At 48.9% G+C, this 12466-nt stretch overlaps 1 protein-coding gene across 1 annotated transcript; it reads left to right on the top strand.

Annotated features, from left to right (window-relative positions):
* The first annotated feature begins 2149 nt into the window (after window positions 1-2149).
* Psmc4 (proteasome 26S subunit, ATPase 4) lies at window positions 2150-10520 on the top strand. The gene is given in 11 exon segments (NM_057122.2): window positions 2150-2242; window positions 3050-3148; window positions 3261-3447; window positions 4870-5016; window positions 5100-5209; window positions 5300-5393; window positions 9266-9433; window positions 9520-9596; window positions 9738-9906; window positions 10090-10145; window positions 10309-10520. Coding segments are annotated over 11 exon segments (1257 nt in total). The 5' UTR covers window positions 2150-2206; the 3' UTR covers window positions 10423-10520.
* Window positions 10521-12466: the final 1946 nt, after the last annotated feature.

Raw genomic sequence — 12466 nt, 5'->3', positions numbered from 1 at the left:
TAAGCACCCAATCTGATGGCGGTATCACCCAATCTGATGGTGAGATCTGTGTGGTTGCTTGTTTCTCTTGGAGCATTACTTAAGAGGAGGCTGCTCCACCTGGGACTCTCCGGTGGGAATTCCAGCTGCCTTGATGAGGGGTTATCTGCATGGTGCTTCTGCTTATCTCACACACACACACACACACACACACACACACACACACACACACCCCACTCATTCAAAACTGAAAGACAAGATAAGGCCCTGGGCCCATAGGTTTTAAATGGCTTTTTGCCTTCAATAGTGAATTTCCGTTTCTTCGTAGAGTTTTGCCCCATCAGTAAATTCCCATTTCTCTGAAACATATGCCAGTCCTCCCTCATGTATCGCAGACCTCTCTAAACCTGCTACACCACAAAGAGGAGAGAGTGCTGTAGTGCACACGCTTACCTCAGCCAGTCAACAATTCAGTTATTTCCATGCCAGTGGACCAAGACATAGGCCTGCTATAGAAGGGGCACATAAACGCCATTAGAGATGGCTCGGCAGGTAAGAGCACTGGCTCTGAGTTCAAGTCCCAGCAACCACATGGTGGCTCACAACCATTTGGAAATGGAGTCTGATGCCGTCTTCTGGTGTGTCTGATGACAGCTACAATACTCACATATATAAAATAAATAATTCTTTAAAAAAAAACAAACACCATTAGGCCAATAGAAGAGCAGAAATCACCAAGCAGACACCTTAAAACCAAAATAGAAAAAAAAAAAAAAACAAACCCAAAAAAACAAAAACAAAAAACCTACAAACTCCCTTAAGAGTCAGAGAGCTCCTGCTCTCAGACATTTGTATTGCTTGCCACTAAATCTCACCTCTACTTTGTGGTGACTGTTTTTCTGTCTTTTACTTCTTCAAATGACAGACGAAAGGAACCCACCTGCTAGCCAGTGTGACAGCTCTTGTAGATCAGTCTTCATAGTATACAGAACAGAGAGGAAGTTCAATTTGTACAGAATTACGTGCCTAGAAAAATAATGATTTGAGCCTGCTACCTATTTACACCCCAATATAAAGTTTACTTAACAAAAACTATAGCGGTTATGAAGGATGGTAGTGTACGTCCCTGGTACAAGGAACACAGATCTAGCTTCTAACCCTGCTTTACCAGTTGCTCAAGTGACTTCAGGGCTTGACACCAGCTTCCTTCTCTGTAAAAGAGAACATAAAACATATTAAGAATTTTAGCTGGGTTTGCTTAGAATATCAAAGTCCCTGAGCCGTGTCACTAGCACCAAGAGGGAAACAACAACAACAAAAACTCAACAGGAGGCTGGAGAGATAGCACACACAGTCTGTCACTCCAGTGCTGCAGACTCCTATGCCCTCTTCTAGCTTCTGCATGTACTCAATCCATGTGCACAAACTCGCACTCCAATATACACATGTACACGTAGTTAAATGTAAAATCCCTTCAAATGTTTATTTCTATTATTTTTAATTATGTGTAAGTGTGTATCTGTGTGCTTGAGTGAAGGTGTCCACAGAAACCTCAAGGAGCTAGATGCTTGTGAGCTGTCCCACTGGGGTGCAAGGAACCGAACTCAGGTCTTCTAGAAGAGCAGCAAGTGCTCTTCAGCACTGAGCCTTCTCTCCAGTTCCTAAAAATAAAATGAAGAAGACGGAGGAGAAGAAAAATATCGATAGGACTTGGCAAAGATCTGCACCTGCAGCTGGCTCGGTTTCTCCAGCTTTGGTTAGATCTGTTTGGCGCCTCACTGTTCTGTGACATCTGCTTCTCTCTGCAGGGTCGGTCTCATTTCTTATACTTCGCGAAATCTGAAAATTCCTTCTAACAGATCTCTGGATTTTTTAATCAGTCAGGACAGGACTTGAATAATTTTCAACGCAGCCGCGCCACCTACTGGAGAAACCTCCGCAACGCGCGAGCGGCCGCGAAGAAAGATGGCGCCAGAATGCGAGTTGCAGCACACGAGGAAAGTCCTCTCCGGTTCCCGCGCCCGCCGGGAGCTCACAGTGCAGGAACGCATCTTGGGGGCGGAGCCCAGGGCCAAGAGTTTCCCGCCCTTCTTGCAATCCGGCCTGTCCGGTCAACCCTCGGGGATACCTTAAACTACATTTCCCAAGATGCTCTATGTGAAGGACTTCCGTTGGCGTCAGCGGAAGCCGTGACTGGCCGGGCTGCACTGAGGCCGGCTTGGTCACTATGGAGGAGATAGGCATTTTGGTGGAGAAAATTCAGGTGCGGTGGGGATCGGGGTTTCTTAGCGGGAGCTAGACATGAGTGGGATGCTGAGCGATTCACAGGATCCCAGCTCTGGACTGGTTGGTTTCAGAGGCCTCGGTGTAGAGCTTTGAGTGGTCCCGAGGCCTGGCTGGGTAGTCGTGTTGTCAGGAGGGCGGCAGAGCTCAAAAAAGCAGAGCGGGAGGAAAGTGGTGTTAAACTTAAAGACTCTTTTAAGATCGAGCGATTTCGAGGCCTGGATAGCTGTGCTTAATAGATTTTCGATTTCGGTGTTGGACCAGGTGGAGAGTGATGTATGGGGCCCTGTGGCCTAGGTATGCCCGTGGCCAAGGGGCTAGTGGACAGACTGTGGTTGTGGCTTGAACTGGGAGGCATTAAGTATTAGTTGTGGTTTGGCTGAGTGACCTCTGGCCTTAACGTGAGTTGGGAGTCTGACATAAAAGCTTTTGGGGGAAAACTGGGTAACGAGACTTGAATGTGCTCTGACTTTAAAATCCATGCAACCTTTAGAACCTCTTGAGGGGACTGGGATCCGGTATGGAGTCGCAGCAACACTTTCATCCTAGTTAGGGGCATTATAGTAAGTAGCAGATGGGAGATGTTGACATGAAAATTTTTGTTTAAGGGGCCTGCTTTTAGAAATCTACATAGGATATCGAGCAGTTCCTGTATCTATTGATAGATAATGAATTATATCGGGTACTAGAGACGGAGTGACTTCGTAGCAAAATAGGAAGAAGGCTCTCACCAATTTTGTGAGATGATTCTCTATTTCCAATACCAAGTTTTCTTTATTGTCTATAGGATGAGATCCCAGCACTGTCCGTGTCTCGGCCACAGACCGGCCTGTCCTTTCTGGGACCCGAACCTGAGGACCTGGAGGACCTATACAGCCGCTACAAGGTACGTTCAACCCTAATCTGGATCCTGCCTACCTACCGTCCCCCATCACATACTGTCCCCACCTCCCTCTCTGGTACCTACCGCCCACCCTTTGCTCTCACTGTGCTTACAGAAGCTACAGCAAGAGCTGGAGTTCCTGGAGGTGCAGGAGGAGTATATCAAGGATGAGCAGAAGAACCTGAAGAAGGAGTTCCTCCATGCGCAGGAGGAGGTAAAGCGAATCCAGAGCATTCCGTTGGTCATTGGTCAGTTTTTGGAAGCTGTGGATCAGAACACAGCCATTGTGGGCTCTACCACAGGTGAGTGGACGGGTAGGTTGGGAGTGAGACTGGGTGATATAATGGCCACAGTATTGACCAATCCAAAAGTGGATATGTACTTTATTTCCTGAATGTCTCTTTCTGCCTCTCAATCCATGTGTGTGCATATGTATAAAGTTTAGCCATCCAAGTGTGGTGGGGTACACCTTTAACCTCAGCACTGAGGAGGCAGGGACAAGAGGATCTTTGCGAGGTTGAGGTCAGCCTGATCTACATAGTGTGTTTCCATAGAGAGACCCTGTCTCTCTTCCACCCTAGCCCCACCCCCAAAAAAATCGATCATGAGCATTTACCCTTTGGGTGGAGTACCTCTGATGTTTGTGGTTCTAGTCTGTTTGACTTAAACAAACGTATGGTCACTCCCCTCCCCTGACTTAACTTCACAACCGCTGCTGGGTTTGGAGCTGCTGTTCGGAAGCATTGGGTGCATGCAAAGACGTTGGGCTCTGTTGAGGACCCAGCATACAGCAGATGCTAGTAACAAAAACCCGTGCCCTGCTTTTTTAACACTGGCTGTTGATTCTGGTGTCTTACCTGTCTTTTCCTGCTGCTGGCCACCGTGGCTCTGGACTGAGCCACATGTTTATAAAGGTTGTAGATGAAGTCGTGTGACCGTGTGGGATTGGGCAAATGGGCTTCAAGGAAGTAAAGGGAGAGCGATATCCAAGATGGAGCCTGTGTCTCTGAAAGTGAGACGTAAGACGGTGTGGCTCCCTGAGATAGCAGTGTGATCGGAGGGGTAGGTTTGGAGGCAGGCAGTGAGGGAAGTTGAGGTTGTTGCGGAAGATGTCCAGGAGGCCGCTGCACACTCAAGCCTCACTGTAGAGAGTAGACTGGAGAAGAGAGGTGGAGTTGGAGGCTGGTAACCAGGAATTTGTATGGAGTCTTGGGCTGAAGATAGCGCCAGATGAGGGTGGGGTTTAGCGGTGGGCCAGGTGAGAGCAGAGGAGGGTTGGTTGAATGGATTTGGGAGGTTGGGTGGAAAGAGAGACTGAGGAGTCCTGAAAGAATGGAGAAAGGGCCAGAATGAGGCTTAGTCCGCTGGCTGGCAACTCAAAGACAATGGGTATCCATTGTGACAGATCTGGGAGGAACAGCACCATTTAGCGGAGAGTACCAGGACTGTTGGGACACATTGAAAGATACCCAAGGCCATCCAGGCGGCCACACATAAGATGCACAGAGCTGGAACTCAAGAGAGAGTCAGGGCTGAAGACCAGCAGGGAAGTCTTTAGTACAAGAATGGGGGTAGGTTAGGGGAGGCTAAGAGGGGGTGACCCAGGGCCAGATGTGAGAAACGTGGGAAGGGCCAGCTGTGATGTAGAGGGGAATGGGGAAGGACCGACGTTGAGTCTCTGGCATTCTCATGTCACCGTCTTCCTGCCTGTCTGCTTTCCAAAGGCTCTAACTACTATGTGCGCATCCTGAGTACCATTGATCGGGAGCTGCTCAAACCCAATGCCTCAGTGGCCCTGCACAAGCACAGCAATGCACTGGTGGATGTGCTGCCTCCCGAGGCTGACAGCAGCATCATGATGCTCACCTCAGGTGAGGGGGACACCCAGGGCGCTGGGAGCCCCAAGGGGGCCCTGTGGGCCAAGCTGCAAGCCCTAGCTCTACTGTCCCACCAGACCAGAAGCCCGACGTGATGTACGCCGATATTGGAGGCATGGACATCCAGAAGCAGGAGGTGCGGGAGGCTGTGGAACTACCACTGACGCACTTCGAGCTCTACAAGCAGGTGAGAGAGAGGCGGCGGGCAGGATAGGTCTCTCTGGGCCTAGGCTTGGCGATGGGATCCCTTGGCTCATCCTTTTCCCACCTCTTTCAGATTGGCATCGATCCTCCCCGAGGTGTCCTCATGTATGGCCCACCTGGCTGTGGAAAGACCATGTTAGCGAAGGCTGTGGCACATCACACGACAGGTGAGCCTCTCATGGTCTCCTCTCGCTCGCCTTGCCTCCTGCTTCTTTGGGTTCCGTAGGGATGACATAGCAGTTGTGTCTGTAAATATAGCCCAGAGGGCGGGCCTTCACGGGATGTGCAGTCCCTGGCAGGTGATTTCACCTCGCTGTGCCTCAGTTTTCTCAAAATTAGAATCTAACAAGCCAGGTGTGGCATGACAGACCTATAATCCCAGCACCTAGGAGGCAGGACCAGGTGAATTGAAGGCTAGCCTGGTCTGTATGGACAGGTCCTGGCTGGCCAATGCTAAATAGTGAGACCCTATCTCAGTAAGTAAATAAAATTTAAAAAGCCTATCCGGACATTCTGGCAAATATCCTTAATCTAACGCAGGAGACTGGGGCATTAAGATAAATATTTAAGGTTATCTTTGGTTACCAAGTGAGACCCTTCTCCAGACAACCAAAAACCAAGCCAATTAGCAAACATCCCATCCTAATTCCAGAGGGTAATAACGAGGAGTTAGTGAACTGATGCAATGTGTTTCTTATGGTGGGTTCGGACTCGGTACTTATCAACCGGATTGCTGGGCAGAAGCCAGAGGGGCAAATGGTTAGAGATAAGATCCGGGAGAGGGTGGTCCACAGGGTACCCTAGGGAATCAGGGTAGACAGAGTGTCCTGGATGTGCTGTCAGTCCTGCGTGAACCTCTCAGGAAGAGGTTTCCAGAGGAAGCAGAGGGTGAGGAGGAATTGTCAGGCAGAGATTGGGAGCAGGAATTGACGTCAGGAAATAAACACCACATGCAGAGGTCAGAGGTGGAGAGGGACCCTTGTACAGACTCAGGTAGACAGCAGGTGTCACGAGAGCAAACTCATACTTTGGGGTTTTCCTGGTGAGTTTGAGCTGTGTTTGGCAGCATTTTGGGAGTGAGGCTGAAGAGATGGTGAGGGGCCTGATTATGAACAGACTAAAATAGTTTTAGTCTAAAAGAAACCTGATAGCCAATCAGAAAACTTGGTTTGGGGACCCCTAATATTAACCTCGTGCTGTGTGCTTAGAAATGGATAACTAAGGGTGGTGTCGTTGAGATTTACTGATGACTTGGGTGTAGTTGGCGAGAGGTGGAATTCCAGAGCAGTTCTCTGTCCCTGGTTTGGGTCACCCTGGGTTTCTTGTTGACTTGTGGGATAGAGGGATGAACTGGGGAAGGGGAACAGTGGCTTCACTGTGGGACACACTGAGATTTCACGACCAGGGAGCATCAGCCAGAATCGTAAAACAGAGGAAGTCATCAGTGTGTGTCCTCTTCAGTTCGTCTTTGGGCGTGTAAGTCAGAGTTTCGAAAGGGGAAATAAAAATGGTAAGAGCGATGGTAAATAGAAGTCAGAGTGCTGGCCAGACATCTGTCATGGAAGTTGCATAGACCTTTCAGAAGTTGGCATTGGGCCACATTGGGTGTTTGCTGCGTGTCCACCCTGTGCTGTGTGCCCCAGTTCCTGAGGAACTGCAATGAGCAAGTGTTCCTTCCTGGAGCCCCGTCCTCAAGGACAGCAGGGCCGGGGAGGTGGTGGGAAAGGTAGACATGATTGGTTTAAGCTGGGGAGGATTTACTGTTAGAACTGCTTTTGGGAAGGAGCTCGTTGGCTGGAAATGTTGGTGATCCAAGCATGGAGAGAGCCCTCGAGAGGCGGGAGATGAAGGGACAGGAGGATGCAGGAGAAGGGTGATGGAAGGTACTTTCCCGGCAAGGAGCACTGGAGCTGAGCAGTCACCTGAGGGCTCAGAGGTCTCTGTGGTGGCGACTTAGGCTTAGATGATGTGGAAAAGGCAGGTGGTGGGGAAGAACAACAGTCCATGGATGATTTAAACGTCTCCTGTGGAAATGCAAGATTGTTCTGAGGGAGACTGCAGGGTGGTTCCTGGACTGTCTTAAAGAACCAGGGCAGGCTGATGAAATTTGGCACCATCTCTTCTGTCCTCTCTCCATTCTCCATCATGGCTGTCCTGTGTGTGGGCGACTGTGTGGTGATGGTACTGAATAACTACATTTATGCCGTTTAACAGGAGTAGCTTTGGGCACTGCACCAGGCATTGCCGACTGCTGCAGAGAGGAATTCCCTGTAGAAAGGAATGCCTCACGTAAGAAAGCAGGCTTCCATCTGGTCCAAGGTCACCAGCTGACCAGCTGTAGTGCTAGGAGTTAACGCAAGACCTCTGACCCCCGAACTGCTGGCCCTTGATGCTCCACTGATTCCTTGAGCTCAGGGAGACACAGGGATGTGTAGGCCATGCCCATGGTAGAGAGGGTACATTTCTCATGCTTTGGTAAGAGCATGGCTACTATTGAAGACATTAATAACAGAATCATAACGCTGTCTTTGTGTTATATCTGGGACTCGGGAATCTGCCACCTTAGAACAGTCTTTCAAGTATTTCCTGAGGGTCATTTTAGGGGAAGTGATTCTAGAAAGTTCTTATGCACCCTCACCCAGACTCCTCCATGTCACTTCATGTCCCCTAGAGTCACAGAGCAGTTAGAAAACACAGAGAGTTGACACTGTAAGTTACTCTGAACTGGAGAATAGACATTTTTGAAATTCACCAGTGGTCCATTAGCATCCTTGTTCTGCCCAAGTGTCAATCCAGACTGGTGAGCATGACCAAGAACAGACAGAAAGTGAGGGGCTCCTCTGTTCTGAGTGAATCTGGAAAAGGCTTTTTCACTGGAAGAGGGTGCAGGGGTAGAGAAATGGGAAAGTCCCTGAGTTGTCTCCCTGGAGAAGGAAAGTCCTGGTGAAACAAGACATCTACTTGACTTGATGGCGACTGAGAGTTAGTGACTAAGCAGGGGAGTGTTCTAGGGTGGGTGGGAGGAATGGCAGAGGCTGACCAGTCTAAAGGAGTGACAGGCTGGGGAGGGTGAAGGAGGACAGGGATGAGGTAAGTCATAGAAGGCCACTCCTGAGATGGGTCTCCTGTGGGCAGGAAGAAAAGTGGTGACATGTGTCTGGGACAGTCAGCAGCCTTGAGCTTAGGATGTGTGGGAACCCTAAGGTGATGCCTAAGTGAGTGGGTACCTCTTTATACCTTCAGCCAAATGTGAGTGAGGGACCAAGTGAGTGTCTTGTTCAGCTCCTACTTGGCCTGTGTGTACGAATTCTGTCTCCTTGCTCTGGTGGCAGGAGGGAGAGTCCCAGAAGTATGTTCCACATGGCATGCAGCTGCCTGCCTAGTAGGAAACAAATGCAGGTGGAGAGCCCAGAGCAAACCCGGTCAGCCTTGCCGCCAGCTGTCAGTTATGTGAGAAGATGACCTGAGAGCCTTTGATTCTCCAGGACTGGGAAGAGCTGGGCAAATGTGTTTAATCCCAGCCCTGCAGAGCTTGCAACAGGAGAATTACAAACTCAAGGCCAGCCTCACTACATACTTAATCCCAGACAAGGCTGAGCTCTGTATCAAGAGCCTTAAACAAACAAACAAACAAACAAACAAACAAACAAACAAACAAGTATGGTTCAGAGAGCAAACATGAACTTGGTGCCGTGGGCCAGACAATTTTAGTCTATGGACATTTCTGTTTTGTTAACTGATTCTGCAAGCATTCTAGAAATTTGGGCTTTTAGTTTTGTTTTGTACTTAATATTCTGATTCTTTTAAAAAGTACCTCCTCCCATGATATGTACATATAGGGTTTGTGATTGGGGCTTATCTGCCATTGTGAGGCATGAGCAGTGGCTGGATGTGGGGACCCAACCCTGTGCCTTATGAGCTACTAAGGGTAGTTATACAAGAAAAGGGCATTTTTAGGAATTCCCAGAGTCAGGTAAAGCACAAGGGACCCCAAAGGAGGACAGCCCCCATTCTAATACCCTTGTCATTCTGCCTTCAGCTGCATTTATCCGTGTGGTGGGCTCAGAGTTTGTTCAGAAGTACCTGGGTGAGGGCCCCCGAATGGTCCGGGATGTGTTCCGCCTGGCCAAGGAGAATGCACCTGCCATCATCTTCATAGATGAAATTGATGCCATTGCCACCAAGAGATTCGATGCCCAGACAGGAGGTGAGCAGTGCCCTAATGGCCTGGTTCTCGTGCAGGCTTGTCAAAGGATGCGTTCTGAACTGACCATGTTTCTCACTCTTTCTTAGCTGACAGGGAGGTTCAGAGGATCCTGCTGGAGCTACTGAATCAAATGGATGGATTTGACCAAAACGTCAATGTGAAGGTTTAGGGTTCAGGACTGGCAGGGGGTGGTATGGCATAGGGGCTGGGGAAAGACTGGGATGGCTTATAAGGGCCAGACATCCTGACAGGGAAAGAGGATGGAGGGGTGGCAGAAGCCTAAGCTGGTTCTTCCCTGTGCCAGGTAATCATGGCCACAAACAGAGCAGACACCTTGGATCCAGCTCTACTTCGGCCAGGACGCCTGGACCGCAAAATTGAATTCCCACTCCCTGATCGTCGCCAGAAGAGGTTGATTTTCTCCACCATCACCAGCAAGATGAACCTTTCTGAGGAGGTCGACCTAGAAGACTGTATCCTTCTTTGAAAGTGAAAGAGCAAACCCAACAGGAAATGAAGGTTGGGTCTTCATCACTACCACTATTTGGGGAGTACAGGGAAAGGTCCAGGGAAGAGGGGTGATGACCAAAACAGCATCCATTTCAAGAATTGACCCCATCATGTGAGGAAAGGTTTCTTTAACTCAGCTACTATAGATGTGGCCCGCCCAGATAAGATTTCAGGAGCCGATATCAACTCCATCTGTCAGGAGGTAAGCGATAGTCTTTTTGAAGGTGTCTCCCCTTTTCCAGTCTTTTCCCCTTGTTGCTTCCCTGGGTTCTTGGTCCCATATTTCTCTTCCTTGGCTTTCATGGGGTTTGGAGAGTGGGGAGGGCGGTACTTGATGTACAGTTTCTATTCCCATCCTATCCTAGAGTGGAATGTTGGCTGTCCGTGAGAACCGCTACATTGTCCTGGCCAAGGACTTCGAGAAAGCATACAAGACCGTGATCAAGAAAGATGAGCAGGAACATGAGTTTTACAAGTGACCCCTCCCCACACTCCCCAGGCACCTGTCCCAAAGGCTAGTTTTCTCTTTACCCAGGATTGGTTTCGTCAATAAATGGACGTGATTGGACCTATTTAATTTCTTCTTAGGTGTTTAACTCCTTTAGGGAATATGGACGTTGAATAGGATGCTCTGGGCCCTCCTTGTCTCCTGACAAATAAGGAGGCAAGGCTCCTGTCCTGGATTGCAGCCTGGAGAAGAGCGGAAAATGTGAGCCACATGACTTCGAAGACATTGGAAAACGGGATAGACAACCTCAACCAAAGCCATGGCCACAGACTGAAGCCCCTCTGTCATTTCTACAAGAAGGTCATTTGGGTTTTCAGTAATTCTGCTGTCTTATGTACACAAGGGCCAGGGACAGAGATAGCCCCTCGGTTTCTCCTTGTACACAGCAGTGTCAAGAGAGTGCAGATGTATTTGGTTGCCAAGGAAACAGTTAAGCCCCAGTGCACACACCTGTCTGCCCATTAAGGGGCAAGTTCCCAAGGTGCACTCTTCTGTGTTGGGAGTCTTACCCTGTGTATGAAGACTGAACTTCTGGCTAAATGCTCTTCCTGAGGCAAGTGAGACTTTGAGTCACTTGTAACCTAGCAAAATGTCTTCCACCTTGCTTGAGACTTTGTGCTTCGTTTGTCTTGCTGTTTCTAGGGCTCTGTTTTGGTAAAGTTTTGCCCACCCTCCCTGGGTGTGGTGTCCTTGGTTATCTGTCTGAAGAGGCTGTCCTGCTATTCTGTTACCTTCTCGACTGTTATCCACAGTTGAGTGTGGCGTTCCAGGGCTGGTCTGACCCCGCCCACCTGTGGCCCTGTCTGGCTGCCTGTCCTTGCAGGCATCTGAAGACCAAGGCCAATCCCACTTCCCCTTAGTACTATTTAGATCTGTCTCCCTCCCTACAGCTACCCAGCCTGCTCCCACTCACCCAGGTCAGGAAGGGGTCCCTTTGCCATCCTCTGTACAGCTTGTCCATGTTCTCTTCTTGGAGAAAGCTGCCATGGTTTAGACCAGTAGTTCTCAGCCTTCCTGATGCTGTGACCCTTCATTAGAATTCTTCATGTTTTGGTACCCCAACCATAAAATTAGTTTTATTGCTACTAAATAATGCTAATTTTGCTAGCTAATTTTCAGGATTAAATATCTGTATTTCCCACGGCTCTGAGGCAACCCCTGGGAAAGGATTATTCAACCCCCAAAGGAGTTGTGACAGGTAGAGACTCACTGTGTTTGACTGTTACTTTCTCATCCCTCCAGACTAGAATATAGAGCTGTCAGGAAGGACAGATAGATTATAATGGCGCCCCACCGTCCTGTACACACGGTGAATATTTGGGTGTTGTTTTAGGACTTAGTATGTATTTCAAAGAACAATGGGATCCTCTGATTGTAAGAATGTAGGAGAAGTGGGGTGGGTGCTGGACAGATGGCCGGGTAGTTAAGAGCACTTGCTGTTCTTCCAGAAGACCTAAGTTTGATTCCCAGCACCCACAGGATAACTCGCAGCTGTAACTCCAGTTCCAGGGGATCAGAGCCCCTAGCCTCTGTGGTCACTGGGCATGCACGTAGTCTACAGACAGAAATGTAGGCAAAAACACATTAAAAGTACATTTTAAAAAAACAAATATTAGGGAAAATAGTTGGAGAAGATCAAGTCCTTGAAGGGAAGGAGGTGATCTTTCCATAGTTGGCAGGATGAACAGAAAAGACACCCCCACCCCAGACCACATGTGAGTCAGAGTCAGAGTGAGGTAGAATGGAGAACATAGTTGTGGAGATCGGTGGCAGCTTGAGAACCTGCTTAGCAGACCAGAGGAAATGAACCTGTGTGGAAAGGCAGTGAGAAACATGTTCTCTTTCCAGAGGAGTCAGGAAACAGGTACCGTGGGGTAAGGGCATGGGAGTATTGCCACAACCACAACAGAACATCTTGCCCATTTCCCAAGGCTGTGTCATTAAGTAAAATGGGCACAACCCAAGTCCCAGCAATACTGAGAAGAGGCATGAAGTCCTATGTCAGCATAACCAAC

The sequence above is a fragment of the Rattus norvegicus genome, chromosome 1 (assembly GCF_021556685.1).
Source record: "Rattus norvegicus strain SHRSP/BbbUtx chromosome 1, alternate assembly SHRSP_T2T, whole genome shotgun sequence".
NCBI classification, from domain to species: Eukaryota; Metazoa; Chordata; class Mammalia; order Rodentia; family Muridae; genus Rattus; species Rattus norvegicus.
This window is presented reverse-complemented; position numbering and strand designations above follow the sequence as displayed.